The sequence below is a fragment of the Octopus bimaculoides genome, chromosome 1 (genome assembly GCF_046866305.1).
Source record: "Octopus bimaculoides isolate indiv1 chromosome 1, ASM4686630v1, whole genome shotgun sequence".
Classification (NCBI taxonomy): domain Eukaryota; kingdom Metazoa; phylum Mollusca; class Cephalopoda; order Octopoda; family Octopodidae; genus Octopus; species Octopus bimaculoides.
The window spans coordinates 182,117,119-182,135,865 of record NC_142928.1 but is presented as its reverse complement, the minus strand read 5'-3'; the positions used below and the strand labels follow the sequence as shown (position 1 = coordinate 182,135,865).

At 36.8% G+C, this 18,747-nt stretch overlaps 1 protein-coding gene across 6 annotated transcripts in view; it reads left to right on the top strand.

Moving 5' to 3' along the window:
* The first annotated feature begins 5,486 nt into the window (after window positions 1–5,486).
* LOC128249403 (uncharacterized) overlaps window positions 5,487–18,747 on the top strand; it is a 162,529-nt gene continuing 149,268 nt past the window's right edge. For 5 of the 6 annotated variants that reach the window (XR_016244400.1, XR_016244401.1, XR_016244399.1 and 2 more), the window contains exon 1: window positions 5,487–5,663. Coding sequence is in view for 3 of the 6 variants with exons in the window: in XM_052972939.1 (XP_052828899.1) it covers window positions 5,533–5,663 (131 nt within the window). In the remaining 3 variants the exon portion in view is untranslated. Of the gene's footprint in view, window positions 5,664–10,168; window positions 10,960–18,747 lie in introns of those variants that run through there. The other variant, XM_089363341.1, reaches the window with a different exon arrangement.

The following is an 18,747-nucleotide window of genomic DNA, read 5'->3' as shown; positions in this document are numbered from 1 at the left end:
ACCAACATCGTTTGTCAGACGATGGTGGGGAGCAAACACAGACACAGATGGATATATCCTACCTCGGAGGGACTGCCGTTGGCAGTGGGCACACTGACTTCATGCGCATGCGTGTAAGCATATATGCAGATGTATATTTATTTGGTTGGATTTATTTAATTTGTTTGTTTTCTCGTCTGATAACAAACTCGTAAATTTGAAATATATAAAATTAATGTGGCGTTCGACAATAATCATTCTCACTCTTTAAAATTCATAAAAGATTTGTACATTATTTACATTATTTACATTATTTACATTTGACGGATATTTGTCCTCATCTTGTTTGTTATTAACACAACGTTTCGGCTGATATCCCCTCCAGGCTTCATCAGGTGTCTTGGGGTTCTCATTCCTAAGGTATTTTTCGATGTTGTTGTTATTATTATTAATTATTATTATTATTATTATTATTATTATTATTATTATTATTATTATTATTATTATTATTATTATTATTATTATTATTATTATTATTATTCAGTAGTTTTATTTTTATAACGTGCTTTCACTTCACTACCGAGCGCAGCTCTGTGTGCCTTGGGTATGTGTTGTGGTTTGCTGTGATGCTCTTATGGTTACTGTATTGAAAGTGTTTTTCGTAGGATGTGTGCAGTGCCCAGTAGTGCAATTTTCTGTATGTTATATATATTTGTAAGTCCTTATTATTATTATTATTATTATTATCATTATTATTATTATTATTATTATTATTATTATTATTATTATTATAGGCGGCAAGTTAGCAGAATTTTTATCGCGTGGAAACACGATCTTTCAGGCAGTGTGGATGTTTTTAAGAACGAATCATTGTGATTACATATCTCTCTTAGTCAACTTAAATACTGCTAACATGATGTCACTTGAACAAAGTTAAACTTTATGTGTTGTGGTTTGCTGTGATGCTCTTATGGTTACTGTATTGAAAGTGTTTTGCGTAGGATGTGTGCAGTGCCCAGTAGTGCTATTTTCTGTATGTTATATATATTTGTAAGTCCTGGTTGTTTATTATTATATGCCCGTTGGCATATGGCGTAGTGGTTAAGAGCGCGGGCTACTAACTCCAACATTCCGAGTTCGATTCCAGGCACTGATCTGAATAATTGTAATAATAATAATAATAATGATAACAACATCTAAAAATACCTTAGGAATAACAACATCGAAAAATACCTTAGGAATGAGAATCCAGGCTGGAGGGCATATCAGCCGAAACGTTGTTAACAACAAACAAGATGAGGACAAATATCCGTCAAATGTAAATAATGTACATAATTCCTCATCTCTTAAATATAGAACTGCATCATAAAAGATTTGCACAATATTTTAATCGAATTACGCAAAAATGTACTAATATCCAAGGAGAAGGACCAAAAATATGGCCGATATCGACAAATAAAGTGATTATTCAGTTACAAATTTTGAAAGACAAGCCATTGTCGCGTTTCACTTTAATTCACATCATACGTACATACATACACACACACACACACTCTAATTAAATCACACGCACGCATCCGCACACACACACACACACAAACACAGACACAAAAGTAATCTATCTATCTATCTATCTATCTATCTATCAACCTACCTAGAGAGTGAGAGAGAGAGAGAGAGAGAAGATTAGTAAGTGAGTAAAACTCAAAGTGGGAGGAATCAGGTGAGAGGCAAAGAAAGCGAGGAAGTTATGAAATTGAAGCGTTTCTTGCGTGCATAAGAAATTATTTTTCATTAACCAAGAAGGTCTGTACGTGCATAAGAATGAGTGTTTATTGTTATTGATCATCCCACAGATTCCAAATGCACTTTATGTCTAGAAGAAATATTCCGTATTTTCACGCCTAAACACCAGTAACTAGATAGTAAGCAAGAACTAACCCTAAGGTTTGCGCACTTTTACAGAAAAGTATTCAACTATTTCCATAGAAAGAAGTCTTAAGTAAGCAGCACATGCATAGGAGATGTTTTTATTTAAATATTATTACTTCAGATAAGGTGGCGACTTGGCGGCAAAATGCCTTGGGACATTTCGTCCGTCTTTACATTCTGAGTTCAATTGCCACCAAGGACGACTTTGCCTTTCATTCTTTCGGGTCGGTAAAATAAGTATCAGGTGAGAACTGGATTCGATCTCATCAAATTGTTGACCTTGTGCCAAAAATTGAAATCAATGTTGTTATTTCAGAGAGCAAAATACTTAGCGGTATTTCGTCCGTCTTTACGTTCTGACTTCAACTTCTGCTGAGGTCTACTTTTATTCCTTTTGGGGTCGATGTAATCGACTTATCCTCTTCCCCAAACTTGCTGGCCTTGTGCCAAAAATTTAACCAATATTGTTACTTCAGAGTAGTTTCTGAGCTATATACAACTTAAAGCACACAAAGAAAGTATTAATGTTTATATATATGTTTCTCTGGCTACAAAAAGTTATTGGTTTCTAAGTAAAAAGCAAATTTCCCCTAGTGATACTACGATGACCACAATTGTGTAAAACCCATGCAAAGCTTCAGGAAACGTTTTCGGGCTTTTTTATTAATTCATTTATATATGTTACTCCAGTTTTTATTGTGATATAAACTCATGCTTAACGTTCCATTCATATATCTGTTTTCAGTAACAGCATTTATTGCACGTATAAATAAGTGTGTGTGTGTGTGTGTGTGTGTGTGTGTGTGTGTGTGTATTATATTTATATTCATTGATTTATATAACTACATCGAATTTAAGCTCGCTTCTAACGAAGTGTGAAAAGCATTTTTATTTATGTCAAGGGAATTTAAAGTTGTATAATTATGTTAAGTACAACTTCATGTGTGTATATATGTGCGAGTATTTAGAAATTTAGAAATGTGAGTATTTAGAAATTTGTCTTTCACTCATGTACATGTACGAATGTGTTTGTGTGTGCCTGCTTTTTATACATACGCATGTATGCTTATATGTATGTATGTATTATGATAGAATAATTACTGTGAAGCATTTTACAAGTATTCATTACCCAATGTGTCCTTCTTTTAGTTGCTTAGGTGTGATGTATGGGCATTTGGTTGTTATGTCTACTACGTCGATTGACCATATAGCGGTTTCATTTAGGTTTTACGCACGCAAGAAACGCTTCAATTTCATAATATGTCTCTATCCCTCCCACTCTCTTCCTAACGGTCTACCTTAGTACTACTCTGTTCCCCCCCCCTCTCTCTCTCGCTATATATATATATATATATATATATATATGTATTCTTACCCTGATATTATTAATTATTGATAATTTTTGGCAAATTTTCGAAGTAACGCCGGCATTATTTTATTTGCTGCCGACAAAAAACTGCACTTGCGCGGTGGATTTCAAAAATTATAATATATAAGCACGGGGCACATGCTGGATTGCCTTGTGTTTATATGTTTAATCTTGGGCGTACCTGCTGATGAATACTCCGCCTAGCAAAATATTCTATTTGGTAATATAGAGTCAGAAACCATGATCCAGGAGATAGATGGTAAATGTTTTTATTTCTCATTCCCTTCGAAATTTATCCCTAATAGTGGTTTGGATTTTGGCTATTCCTTCTAGCGTGCCAGGTATCCTATGATGGCTACCTCTTATGTGTTTAAATGCACACTGTATATAATATAATATATATATATATATATATATATATATATATATATATATATATATATATATATATATATATATATATGTTTCACGTCTGGCCTTACTGCCCTTCTTGTTTATTTTCACTGTTTTGTTTTCCTGTCGTGTTTTCTGTTCGCCACTACATTCCTCTGCATTAAAAAATTTAATTTGTTTCCGTGGGAAGAGCCATTCTAACAACGCATCACTGCCCTAACTCTTCGAAACGCTTAGATTTAGAATGGTGACAGCTGATGAAGGAAATGTTCTCTATGTGGCCTGTGTGTTTTCTGTGGTCTGTTTATTTTCTGATTTTCATTTTGTCCACGTTTTTTGTGACGTCCTGTACCCAGATATGCATCTATATATACATGTACGTATATATGCATATACTCACATATTATTTGTATTATATATATATATATATATATATATATATATATATATATATATATATATATATATATATATATATTCTGTAATATCTTTCAAGAGTTTTGGCAATTGGACCGAGGCCTTGCTGCCCACCTTCCCACTGTGAATGGTTTGGTCGAAGACTCGTTACCACTAATTGATCTCGCTACAGCTTAAACAAACCGAACTGCTGGTGGAGTGATCAAGGGTATAAGCTCAAACACAAAGACGTTGGGTATTCACAGAAGTTTTTCTATCTACCAAATTAAGGAGTGGCTGTAGGCGCAGGAGTGGCTGTGTGGTAAGTAGCTTCCTTACCAACCACATGGTTTCGGGTTCAGTCCCACTGCGTGGCACTTTGGGTAAGTGTCTTGTACTATAGCCTCGCCCCGTAACTTAGCGGTTCAGCAAAAGAGACCGACAGAATAAGAACTGGGCTTACAAATGACTGAAACAAGTAAAAGAGTAAGAAAAAAATAATAAAAAGATCAGCACAGAGAACACACCTAAGATTCCGCGAAATGGCATTCCTTATACTGTTGTTTTTAAATGTGTGCGTGTGTAGATGTGATAAATCGGTTTCTGTGTATATATAATTCAATCTGCAATAAGATGTAAATAGCTCAACTACCCATAAGATCTTCGTTGCAAATCAGAAGCTTTATATTTATATGAACAAATGCGTAAAATCCGCAATCCTAATTAACTGATGATCGTCTACATCCTCGAACTACCAGAATGTGCTTCTATGCTTTTTGTTTTGGGGACGAGTGGAGAATTAAATATCTACATGTCATATTGTCATTGGAATATTTCAATACTATGCTTATTATAGAGAAGGCTATCTATAAATAGTGCTGATGCCTACTGAAACATTGTAGTGATGACGACGAAAGCAAAATTGTACCTCGTATTTCCAAGGGAAATCAGTCTGTTATTTGTTATAATAGAAATGTATCGAAATCTATTACATATAATTTACTGTGGTGAAAATATAAAATTGAGATTACGCCATAATAGAATATTTTTCAAATTCTATAAAACGTCTACATTCAGGAAATACTGCAATCCTTATTTATTTACTAAACTACTACAATTAATAATTAGCTATATCATTTACACACGCATACATACATAGTGCATGTGTGTACAGGGGCGTAGTTGGGGTGGGGCAAGCAGGGCACATGTCCTGGGCATCACTTTGAGAGGGGCGCAATTTTGGCCAAGATCATTTTCTAATTAAGCCATTAAAAAATATATTTTAAAACCTTATCAGGCATGGTTTGTTTTGTCTATCGCCATTCACGCCACTAGACAAAATAGGTATTCTTACTTGACCTCATAAAATGCATGCGCTGCGTTTTGATTGGTGGTGGTGGGAGGAGGGACGCAATTTTGATGCTTGCCCCTGAGCGTGTGTGTGTATGTGAAGAAAAGGAAAGATGGATAGAGCCTTCTTTGGGACGTCCTGCTATGGCAACGGGCACAGCCTTTTTATTCATACTTTCGGGGGTTCAAGAAAAAAAAAAGCGTTTTTATTTTTGTCAAGGAAATTTTACGGATGTATAAATATGTAAGTACGAGTTCATATGTGAATATATATGTGTTGGTGTGCAGATATTTGTTTTCTTTCAATCATATAATCTTTTCTATTCTAGACAACCGGTAATTAATTTATCGACCCCGAAGGGATGAAAGGCAAAGTCGACCTCTTTCAATCATATAATGTGTGTACAAATGTTTTACGAAAGTCTCAGATTCGTTTTTTTAAGTGATTATACAGTTAATATAGAAATAATTTTAGCGTTCGTTTCATTGTAATATCCTTAATTTACGCTCATACACGTTGACACAATCACGTACACACTCTCATACACACAGACAAAAGACTTCACTGGAAAGATAGATAGATAAATAGATAGATAGAGAGGGGGGGGGGAGAAGTGAGTGGATGATAGTGAAAGCGAGTAAGATTCAGAGTGAGGGGAAACCAGTGAGAGAACGATGTAAGGATAGACAGAGAAAGGTATAATGAAATGGAAGCGTTTTTTTACGTGCATACGGTATTTATCGTTGTTATTCTCAGAGTCGACCAGGGATGAACAAACTGAAGTTAATAGAGCGTTCTGGCCGTGACTATCCATAAATGTTATTTCACAAAAGTTATTACCCAGTGTGTTCCTCATTTTTTTCAGACGTCAAGATGTTATATATGTATTTTTACCTACTGTGTCTGCTACATCGATTGACCATATATAGAGGCATTCTTTTAGATCTTACACACGCAAAGATGCTTCGATTCCATAATACCTGTTTCCCAACTCTCTCTGTATATCTATCTATCTATCTATCTATCTATCTATCTATCTATCTATCTATCTCTCGATCCCTTTTGATCGAACTCCCCCCCTTTTTTCCTTCCTACGATCCCTTTTGATCGACATCCCCTACTTTTTTTTTCTCTTTCCCTTCCTCCTCCCAAAAAGAAAAGCTCTTCATTGTATTTGTCCCATCTTTGTTGAGCCCTGTGTGGCTAATAAAAGAAATGTATCTATCTATCTATCTATCTATCTATCTATCTATCTATCTATCAGTCTGTCTGTCTGTTTTTCTGTCTGTCTGTCTGTCTGTTTTTCTGTCTGTCTGTCTGTCTGTTTTTCTGTCTGTCTGTCTGTCTGTCTATTTCTCTATCACACGTGCACACATACCGCACACATACGTACATACACATACATACATACACACACACACACACACACACACACACGTATAAAACATACGCACACACATTATCGTCCTCCACACAATTTCCGTTTGCACAATTCACTCACAAGGCATTGGTCAATCTGGTGCTATTGTAAACACTTGCCCAAGGTGCCGTGTAATAGGACTGCCTCTTTTCTGTATCTTCCAACTGTGCGCGTTTGAGTATGTGAATCAAATCGGTATGTGCATTAATGTTCTCTGTAATATCATTGCTTCGCTCACTTCACTCGTTTCATGCTCTCTATCGTTGGCGGTCCCGTGCCAGCCGCTCTCTTCTGGATCCTCCAAGGTGACGTTTAGTCTCTGGTGATCTTCCCCAATCACGTCCAGCCATCTGGTGCGGGGCCTGCTACAAGGCTTCTTCCAGCCTGCAGCTGCTAGATCCAATTAGAGTAATGCTCTGGTAGGATGATCAAGCAGGAGTCGGAGGAAATGTCCGTACCAGCGCATGCAACGTATAGCTTTGAGGTGGGAGGCTGCGGGCTGATGTGAGCGCGCCCGCAGTCCTTTGTTGCATAAGATGTTAATATCACGACTACTCAAAAGGTCTTCTCTGCAAATCGAAGCCTCATCTCGATGTCAACAAACCGATAAAATCCCAAATCCCAATGAACTGATAATGGTCTACATCCTCGAACTAGCAGTACGTGTGTGTGTGTGTGTGTGTGTGTGTGTGTGTGTGTGTGTGTGTGTGTGTGTGTGTGTGTTTATGGGGCTGTAAAATCAAATGCTTGCCTATCGTGTAATCATTGGAATATTTCAATGCTATACATATAAACAAAGCACGTTCCGCATATTCATAAGGGAAATCAATCGATTATGACGTCATAATAGAAATGTACCAAAATTTTTAATCGAGATTTTAAACCCGAATATTTATCAAATCTGTTACCTCTTTGTAATTTTCTCAATAGAGGAACTAAGATTAAAATTACGTCATAAGAAAATAATTTTAAAATTCTTGCAATCCTTAGTTATTATTTACAAAAGAAAATTACTACTACTACTACTACTACTACTACTACTACTACTGGTCTCAAATTTTTGGCACAAGGCCAGAAAGTTTAAGGGAGCGGCTCGATTGGTACTTATTTTATCGATTCCAAATAGTGGTAATGCAGTTACTATAATTTTAAAGGAAAGCTATTGTAGCGTTTCATTGTAATAACATTGGAGAGATAAAAAAAGAGATGAAGAGAAAGAGAGAGAATGAAAAAATTCAGTGAGAGGGCAAATTAGTGGGACAGCAATAGAGAGTGAGAGTGAGAGAGAGAGAGAGAGAGAGTGAGAGAGAGAGAGAGAGAGAGTGAGAGAGAGAGAATGAAAAAGTGGAAAGATCCAGAGAGAGGGTAAGTTGGGAGAACAAATAGACAGAAAATCAAAAAGAGGAAGATACAGAAAGATAAGCATTATAATGAAATTGAAGGGCTTCTTGCGTACTTTAGAAAGCTTATGCTATGTCGAAAATGGATGAACAGACCAAAGTTAAAATTTTCCGGCTATGAGTATTCGAGAGTTTACGTATTTAGGTAGTAAGATAACGTTCTCAGGCGGTACCGACGAAGATATTAAGACGAGAATAAGTAAGGCAAGGACCGCTTTTCACATGTATGGAGCGCAAGTGTAATTTCAATAAAGAACAAAATAAGAATTTTTAACACTAACGTAAAAGCGGTGTTATTCTATGGGGCTGAGACATGGCGAGCAACAGTTAAGTCAAATAAGCAAATACAATCATTCATCAACAGATGCTTGCGTAGTATACTTAAAATTTGTTGGCCCGAACACATAAGCAATATGGAGCTATGGCAAAGAACAAATCAAGTTTCGATTAGGGAGCAAATATTTAAGAAAAAGTGGAAGTGGATTGGTAGTACAATTAAATTAGAAAGGACACACCAAATGCAGTGAAAAGTGCTTTACAGTGGAATCCGGATGGATATAGAAAGAGGGGTAGGCCTAAGAACTCGTGGCGTAGATCAACACAAAAGGAACTAGAGAAAGGGGGACATTCATAGCAGAGAATAAGTACAGAAGCGAAAAATTATGCGACATGGAATTCAATTATAAGTGACCTATACTCTGCATTGGAGGGTTAAAAGCAAAGAAAGAAAGAATTTATTACCGAATATATCCTTTTCTGAAGGTGTGATTTGGCTGTTATGTCTAACTACATCGATTGACCAGATAGACGCTTTTAGATTTTAAGCACGCAAGAAACGCTTCAGTTTCAGAATACGTCTCTTCCCCTCTTCCCTCACATCTCACTCTCTGTCTCTCATTCTCTCATTCTCTGTCTCTCATTCTCTGTCTCTCATTCTCTCTCTCTTTCTCTCTCTCCCATCTCCCGCTCATTCGCTCGTTACCTGCGTTAAATTTTCTGTATTGAAATATTAGGCTTGCTACTACGTCATAACCGAATGCTTTACAAATTCTAAATAATGTCTCCATTCATAAAATCATTGATACATACTGCAATTCTTATAAAACTACTACTACTACTACTACTACTACTACTACTACTACTACTACTACTACTACTACTACTACTACTACTACTACTACTACTACTACTACTACTACTACTACAGCTGCTGCGAGCAATAATAAGAAAAAAGTAAATAATAATTTAATTGAACTCACACACACAAGCGCGTTCACATACATACATGCATGCGTACATACATACACATACACATACACACACACACACACACACACACACACACACACACACACATTTGACTGTGGCCATGCTGGAGCACCGCCTTTAGTCGAACAAATCGACCCCAGAACTCATTCTTTGTAAGTCTAGTACTTATTCTATCGGTCTCTTTTGCCGAACCGGTAAGTTACGGGGACGTAAACACACCAGTATCAGTTGTCAAGCGATGGTGGGGGACAAACACAGGCACACATACACACACACACACACACACACACACACACACATGCACACACACACACACGACGGGCTTCTTTCAGTTTCCGGTTGCCAAATCCACTCACAAGGCTTTGGTCGGCCCGAGGCTATAGTAGAAGACACTTGTGCATGTATGTGTTTATCTATTTAGATTCATTTTGCGTTTGGACCATTTTCTGATATTAAAATTATAGGATTCAAATAAATGTAATGCTTCTTTGACAACGTTTATTTTCACACTTGGAAAATTCTTAGGCGTCTCACGCAATTTTCAATTGAGTAAAAATGCTCGAAAATCCTAGTGTTTCAACTGACAGTTACTATAATTTTCAAAAAGAAGTTTTTGTAGCGTTTTATTTTAATTTACGTCATAGACACACATACACACACAGAAGCAACAAAAGATCGACAACACTGGAGAGATAAGCGGACGTAGAGAGAGAGAGAGAGAGAGAGAGAGAGAGAGAGAGAGAGAGAGAGAGAGAGAGAGAGAGTCAAAGAGGGAGAAATTCAGCGGAAGAACGATAGAAAGAGCGGCACAGAGAGAGGTATTATGAAATTGAAACGTTTCTTATGTGAATAACAATGTGTGAGTGTTATTATCCCAATGTCGACCCTGGATGGACAGAACAAAGTCTAACTCACACGGGTCAAGAATTTTTTGTAATACATTTATTACCCAATATGTCCTACATTTTCCAAAGGCTGCTATGTCTTCTACATTAGTTGACCATGTAGAAGCTTCGTTTCAACTTCATAGTACCTCGTTGTCTCTCATTCTCTCCGTCTGAAGGACTACCTCTGTTTTCTGTCTCGTTGAACCTTTCTCTCCTTCTCTATGTGTCTCTCTCTTTTTTCTGTCTCTCTGTCCCTGTCTCCGTCTTTATCACTCTTTCATTCGTTCGCTTACTCGGTCGTTACCTATCTTAAATTTTAGTGTATTGAAAAAACGTCGCAATGAAATAGTTTTCAAACTATACAAAATGTATTCATTCATGAAACCGTTGACATTTACTGCAATTCTTAGTTTATCGACCCCGAAAAGATGAAAAGCAAAGTTGACCTCGGCGGAATTTGAACTTAAAACGTAAAGACAGAAGAAACGTTGCGAAGCATTTCGTCCGACGTGCTAACGATTCTGCCAGCTCTCCGCCTTAATAACAATGAAAAAAAAAATCAGGTCTGAATAATCCTTTGGTGTATGTATATATGTTTATATGTATTGACATACATATGTAGGTATGTTTGTCAACATGAATGTATGTATGTATATATGTATTTGGTTGGATTTAATGTACGAGGGGTGCTGAAAAGTCTCTGGCTTTAGGTAAAAAGAAATACAGGAGGATCAGTTAATTATGATTTTATTTAACATATTCCTCTCTCAGATTCACACACTTATATCGCAGCGGTCCTTCAGTTTTTCTATGCTCTGCAAAAGAACTCTGAAGGTTGGCCCATTAACCAGACTTTTCGCGACACCCTTAAAGCCAGGAACTTTTCAACACCCTCTCGTACGTGTTTGGACTGTTTGTAATAAACTTATGGAATTCAAGGATATAAAAGTAGTTCTTTTTGCGACAACGTTCCTTCTTACGTTTTATAATTCATAACGGCTTTACACAACTTCTCAGTTGACAAACTCAAAAACTGTGCTCAAATCTATATCTTAAAAATTATTTACGAACGTCCCAGTTATATTTTTTACGAGAAGAAGATTTTGCTACGTTTCATTGTAATTTACTTCATACACATCAACTCAATCAGATATACACGCATACACAAACTGAAGCAACAAAAAAAAAAAAAGGAGAACACTTGGGAGAAAGATAGATAGATAAATAGAGATAAATAGATAGATAGATAGAGAGAGAGAGATAGGGAAAGAGAGGTATTTTGAAATTGAAGCGTTTCTTGCGTCCATAAGAATGTCTAAGCGTAGATTTGTTATTGCTTATCCTAAAGTAGGACTTGGACGAACAGAAAGTTAAAATATTTCGGCCGTGACAATCCATAGAGGTTTTTCATTTAACAAAATTTATTACCCAATGTATCCTTCTGTTTTCAGTTGTTTAGGTGTGATGTATGGAGATTTGGTTGCTATGTCTACCATGTCGATTGACTATATAGATGCTTCTTTAAGATCTCACGCACGCAAGCGACGCTTTTCATATGTCTTTCTTTCTCCCATTGCATTGTCAGTAGATATAAATATCACATTTACTAATCAGCGCTACAAATCTGAATCCTCATATCAATATAAACAAACGGGTAAAATCCGAAATCCTAATCAACAGCTGATGATCTCATCCTCGAACTAGCAGAATATGTGTTTGTATGTGCGTGCTTGTTTCTCGGACTGTAGAATCAAATGCTTACTTAACACAGTCAGAATATTTCACTGCTATATTGATTATAGACAAGACTATCTATAAATCCAGTGATGGTGTCTGCTGAAGTATTGAAGGCGATAAGACGAAAGTAAAATTGTTCCGTGTATTCGCAAGGGAAATCAGTGTGTTATGACGCCATAATTGAAATGTATTGAAATTTTCTAACGGAGTATTTAAACCCAAATATTTACCAAATCTGTTAACTACATATAATTTTCTGTGTTGAAAAGCTAAGACTGAAATTACGTCATAATAGAATATTTTACAAATTCTACAAAAATATCTTTATTCATGAAATCATTGAAACTTACTGCAATAGTTATTAATTTCTAAATTAATACTAATATTGATTTCAAATTTTGGCACAAAGCCAGCAATTTCGGGGAGAAGTTAAGTCGATTACATCGACCCCAGTGCTCAAATGCTACTTATTTTATCCATCTCGAAATGATGAAAGGCAAAGTCGACCTCAGCGGAATTTGAACTCAGAACGTAAAGATGAACGAAATGCTGCTAAGCATTTTGCCCGACGTGCTAACCATTCTGTCAGCTCGCCGCCGCCAAAAACTAATATTCAGAATAATTACATCTTACCAATGCATGCACAGATACGTTTCCGCGCACAAACATCTTACTCACAAAGGCACACACACACGCGCACACTCATATAAATGATATAGCCAATCTCGGAAGGCCTGCAATGGCAACATGTATAGCCTCATTATACATACTTTCAAGGACGATAAAATATACTCATTCAGGGCGTAGAGTAGTAGAACAGCAAGAGCGTCGGACGGAATACATGGTGTATATCTTTCTATTCTTTGAATTCCAGTCCACTCTAGCCTATGTGTGTGGTGAATGTACCCCATTGATCGGTTGAAACCTACAAACTGTCTACGTGGGTAACCCTAGGGGAGTCCACTCTATTTTAAGCACTTGGGCTAGATAGAAAGTAGACAGAAAGATACAGCGGGAGAACGATAGAAAGGGAGTAAGAGGGAGAGAATGAGAGAGAGTTATGATGAAATTGAAGCGTTCCTTGCATACAAAAGAGTAAATAAGTTTATATTCGTTATTGCTCACCCCAAATCGATCCCGGAATGAAAAGGCCAAGTTTTAAAATTGTTCCGACTGTGATTATTAATGAATGTTTTTTTTTCATAGAAATTATTACCCAATGTGTCCTTCCTGTGTCAGATGTTCATATGTCATATATGGGGATTTGGCTGCTATATCCACTATATCGATTGACCATTTAGCTGCTTTTTAGACCTTACGAGCGCAAGAAACGATCAAATTTCTCCATTCGCCCCCTTCCACTATCACTCTCTATCGGTCTACACCTATCATTCCTTCTCTTTGAATATTTCTCTCTTCCTCTTTTCCTTTATATACATACGTAAACACACACACACACACACACACACACACACACACACACACACACACACACACACACACATATTTGTCGTCAGTAGTTCATAAATCTGAAAAAAACGCACACTCTAAAACATTAAAGCAGTAAAATATTTTTAGATGGTTGATTGTTATTTCGCACCTATAAAGCGCTTAGCAGTATAGCCGACTCGCCATTTGTGTCCGACGAGTTTCCTATACTGCTAATCACTTTATAGGTGCGAAACCAATGATCACTCTCTGGCCAACCATAACAATCAGCCTTATATATATATATATTCTTTTACTTGTTTCAGTCGTTTGACTGCGGCAATGCTGGAGCACCGCCTCAAAGGGTGTTAGTCGAAGAAATCGATCCCAGGACTTATTCTTTGTAAGCCAGGGACTTATTCTATCGGTCTCTTGCTGACCCGCTAAGTTACAGGGACATAAACACACCAGCATCGGTTGTCAAGCGATGGCGGGGAACAAGCACAAGCACAAATATATACATACATATATATATACATGCATACATACATACATACATACATATATATATATATATATATATATATATATATATATATATATATATATATATATATATATATATATATATATATATGTGACAGGCTTTAAATTCGTACAGGTTGATAAGATATGGTCGGTAGAAGGTTAGCTTCTTGTACCAATATCCAACAATCAAGTCTCTTCTAGGTGCTTTTCTATCCTATAAAAGAAGGAATTCTACTATTGAACCATGGCATTGAAGCTACTTGGAAACCAAAATCTGTTTTATTATAAATGTCAGTACATATCTCATTATTATCCTTAATTACTAAATTGACATCTAAATAATTGATATTCTTTATATTATTACCATTTCTTGTGGCCTTAAATGCTCTATGGTATATTTTTATAAGTAAAAATTCAAAGAAACCATAATTAGGTATAAATATATCATCTATGTATCTGCAGCATCCATTAAGGTGTTTAAGCAAACCAAGCTTTTTCCTCGCAAATAGGTTTCTAAGAAAAAAGAACTCGCATGAAGAAAGATAAAGTTCCACCAATACTGGGCTACAATTGCCATTCATTGGAATTCCCTTAATCCGTTCAAACACCCTATCCGCAAACATAACAAACGAATTATTAATAATAAAACTAACTATAAGGCGGTGAGATGGCAGAAACGTTAGCGGGTCGGGCGAAATGCTTAGCGGTATTTCGTCTGCCGTTACGTTCTGAGTTCAAATTCCGCCGAGGTCGACTTTGCCTTTCATCCTTTCGAGGTCGATAAATTAAGTACCAGTTACGTACTGGGATCGATGTAATCGACTTAATCCCTTTGTCTGTCCTTGTTTGTTCCCTCTCTGTTTAGCCCCTTGTAGGCAATAAAGAAATAAGAAACGTTAGCACGCCGGGCGAAATGCTTAGCGGTATTTCGTCTGCCGTTACGTTCTGAGTTCAAATTCCGCCGAGGTCGACTTTGCCTTTCATCCTTTCGGGGTCGATAAATTAAGTACCAGTTGCGTACTGGAGTAGATCTAATCGACTAGTCCCCTCCCACCAAATTTTGGGCCTTGTGCCTAGAGAAGAAAAGAATAATGAAACTAACCATCACTTTCATTTTTCTCTTATTTATATTAGTATATCCCCTATAACAATTAGAGAAGAAACCTCTATCATTCTTTAAAGATATACACATATTCTTTATTATAATATCTAATATACTAAAAATACCTTCTTCTACATATTTAAGTTTGTATATAGCTTCGAAAAATCGTACACATATACTCTTAACCTTCTTGCATTTAATCAGTCTATCCAAAAATTTCTTAGTTGACATAACACTCCCAAAATAATTAATCCCCGAACTGTTATAAATTTTATCACAATATTTATAAAACTATGTTCTAACTACCTTTAAAGCTTTATCAACCAAAATAGATAGCTATTTATTTGTACAGTTACAAGCTCCTGCTATAAATCTACTTTTAAAAGGTACTTTATCCAGTTTAGGAATCCAAAAAAGTTTAGAGATATTTTTATCCTTTCCTTCCACTTCTAATCCATTCAATCTTTCTACTGTGGATATAAGTCTATTAACTATCTCATTACCGTTTTCCTGTATAACTTTGTATGTGTTACAGATGACAAGGCATTTCATATTTCGTTATTGTAGTAAATGTGACTTACAGTTGTTTCCAGTAACCATTACAGGTTCGTTAATAATAAATTTACTCAATCGGCCCATTGATCGGTTGAGAAAGATTGATCGACCTAAATAATTAATTCTACTTTAGTCAGAGCCAGAGCCATTTCTGGTTATATATATATAGGAGTGGCTGTGTGGTAAGTAGCTTGCTTACCAATCACATGGTCCCGGGTTCAGTCCCACTGCGTGGCACCTTGGGTAAGTGTCTTCTACTATAGCCTCGGGCCGACCAAAGCTTTGTGAGTAAATTTGGTAGACGGAAACTGAAAGAAGCCCGTCGTACACACACACACACACACACACACATACACACACACACACACACACACACACACACACACACACATGTATGTATGTATGTGTATATGTTTGTCGTCTGTTTTTGTCCTCCTCCAGCATCGCTTGACAACCGATGCTGGTGTGTTTAAGTCCCCGCAAGCTAGCGGTTCGGCAAAGAGACCAATAGAATAAGTATTAAGCTGACAAAGAATAAGTCCTGGGGGTCGATTTGCTCGACTAGAGGCGGTGCTCCTGCATGGCCGCAGTCAGGATGACTGAAACAAGTAAAAGACTAAAGAGAATAGAAGTATAAAAACGCTAAGCATCTTAGAGTCGATATTTGTTTGCTATTTCACAGGATACTATCAAAGAGTGACTTCTAATCTTTGATAGTATAGCATCCAATGAGTGTGTCATTGAGCATAGTTTATTTTCTCACGAGACAGGCTGGTGAGTTATTTTGTTTGTAATAATTCCAAGTAAATTGTGATTAAACAAAGTAGAATTTCTGCTAGTCTAAGAAGTATAGAGCTTCTTGTCAAGAAGGATTGAAAATAGCGATCAAAGGTATAATTCTATTTGTGAAAAGCGATCTTTCTTCTCATTTCGTTGTATTTTTTCAAGTTGCAGTTAATGTCTTTAATTTTCTGTTAACTTTCAACAGAACGCTTAGAGCAGCGATTATTAGAAAAATAATTGTGATACCTTATTGTATGAAGTTATGTTTTGGGATCTGTGGTAATTAGATTAGATAAAAAATATTGTTGTTATAACTGTGGGCGACAAACTTGGTTATTTATTTTTTTAAAATGTGTTTTGATATTGTGGATTCTGTGGAAGTTAGACATTGAGTTATATTTAATTATTATGTGTCAAATAATGTTGGTGTTAAGAGGTGATGCAAAGAATAACGGCACGACAACTTGATTTAATTTCCTTTAGTTTTCTAATGAAGAAAACGAGGTTAAATTAATACATGTGTTAAACCACGCGCACACAAGCACATACTCACTCACATATAAGCGCACACTCTTACACACACTAACACACACACACTTATAAAAAAACACACAACGCGTGATCTCTCGCGCTCGAAAAGAATAACGTACTGCATGCGTCTACTTAAATTTAATACTATCCACAGATATATTTATGCCCAACTGTATACGTATCGTCAATTTCAGTTTTTGGCTTTAACTATTAAACTACTGAGCATTCTTGAATTTTATTACACACTAATTCCAAAGAACCTGAATTTATGTTAGATTACATTAAATTCAATATTGTGCGTCAGTTTCTTTAAAAAATGGTTAACAGAAATAAACTTGGTTCCTTTTAAGGCCGAAACAGTATAGTAAAAGAACTAAACTGACAGTGAAATAAATTTCCATGGTTATGAAAGTAATAACACCCTCCACCCCAACCGCACCATTTCAGCAAATAATAATAATAATAATAATAATAATAATAATAATAATAATAATAATAATAATAATAATAATAATCCTTTCTGCTAAAGGTGCAAGGCCCGAAATTTGGAGGGAGAGGACTAGTCGATTACATCGACCCAGTGTTTCACTGGTACTTAATTTATCGACATCGAAAGGATGAAAGGTAAAGTCGACCTCGGCGGAATTTGAACTCAGAACGTACTGACGGGCGAAATACCGCTAAGCATTTCGTCCGGTGTGCTAACGATTCTGCCAGCTCGCGGCCCTAATAACAATAATAATGTTGTTGGCACTCCGTCTCTTACGACGTCGAGGGTTCCAGTTGATCCGATCAACGGAACAGCCTGCTCGTGAAATTAACGTGCAAGTGGCTGAGCACTCCACGGACACATGTACCCTTAACGTAGTTCTCGGGGATATTCAACGTGACACAATGTGTCAAGGCTGACTCTCTGAATTACAGACACAACAGGAAGTAAGAGTGAGAGAAAGTTGTGGTGAAAGAGTACAGCAGGGTTCGCCACCATCCCCTGCCGGAGCCTCGTGGAGCTTTTAGGTGTTTTCGCTCAATAAACACTCACAACGCCTGGTAAGGGAATCGAAACCGCGATCCTATGACCGCGAGTCCGCTGCCCTAACCACTGGGTCATTGCGCCTCTACAAACAACAACAACAACAACAACAACAACAACAGCAGCAGCAGCAGCAGCAGCAACAATAGTAATGGTTTCAAATATTGGCACAAAGCCACCAGTACATTCAACTGGTACTTATTGTATCGAGACCGAAAGGATGAAAGGCTAAGTCGTCCAGGGTGGAATTTGAACCCAGAACATGAAGACAGACGGTTTCAAGTTACTAATTTTAAATGTGGTAGTCATTAGCGATGCCTGGATTTCTGAGATGGCTTCCTTTGCCGGCTGCGAGATTTTCATTCCTCTTGTACAGACCGAATACAGTGCCAGGTTTAAAATGTTTTGGAAAGGCATGGATCAAGAGATAAACACAAATTTTCTAGACTCGTATAGTAATTCAATGGCCATGAACAAAAACTAGAAGCTGGGCGGCCGTAGTGTTTTAGTCTGGCGGCCAAGTACGTCTTGATGGGAGTTGGGTAACCAAATTTCTTTTGACGTTTTGAGACATTAAGAACATGTCGCTCATAAGTCTTAGTGGCCAACTGAAGTGACATTTTAGGTGCACGCTGAGAATATCCGAGAGAAGCT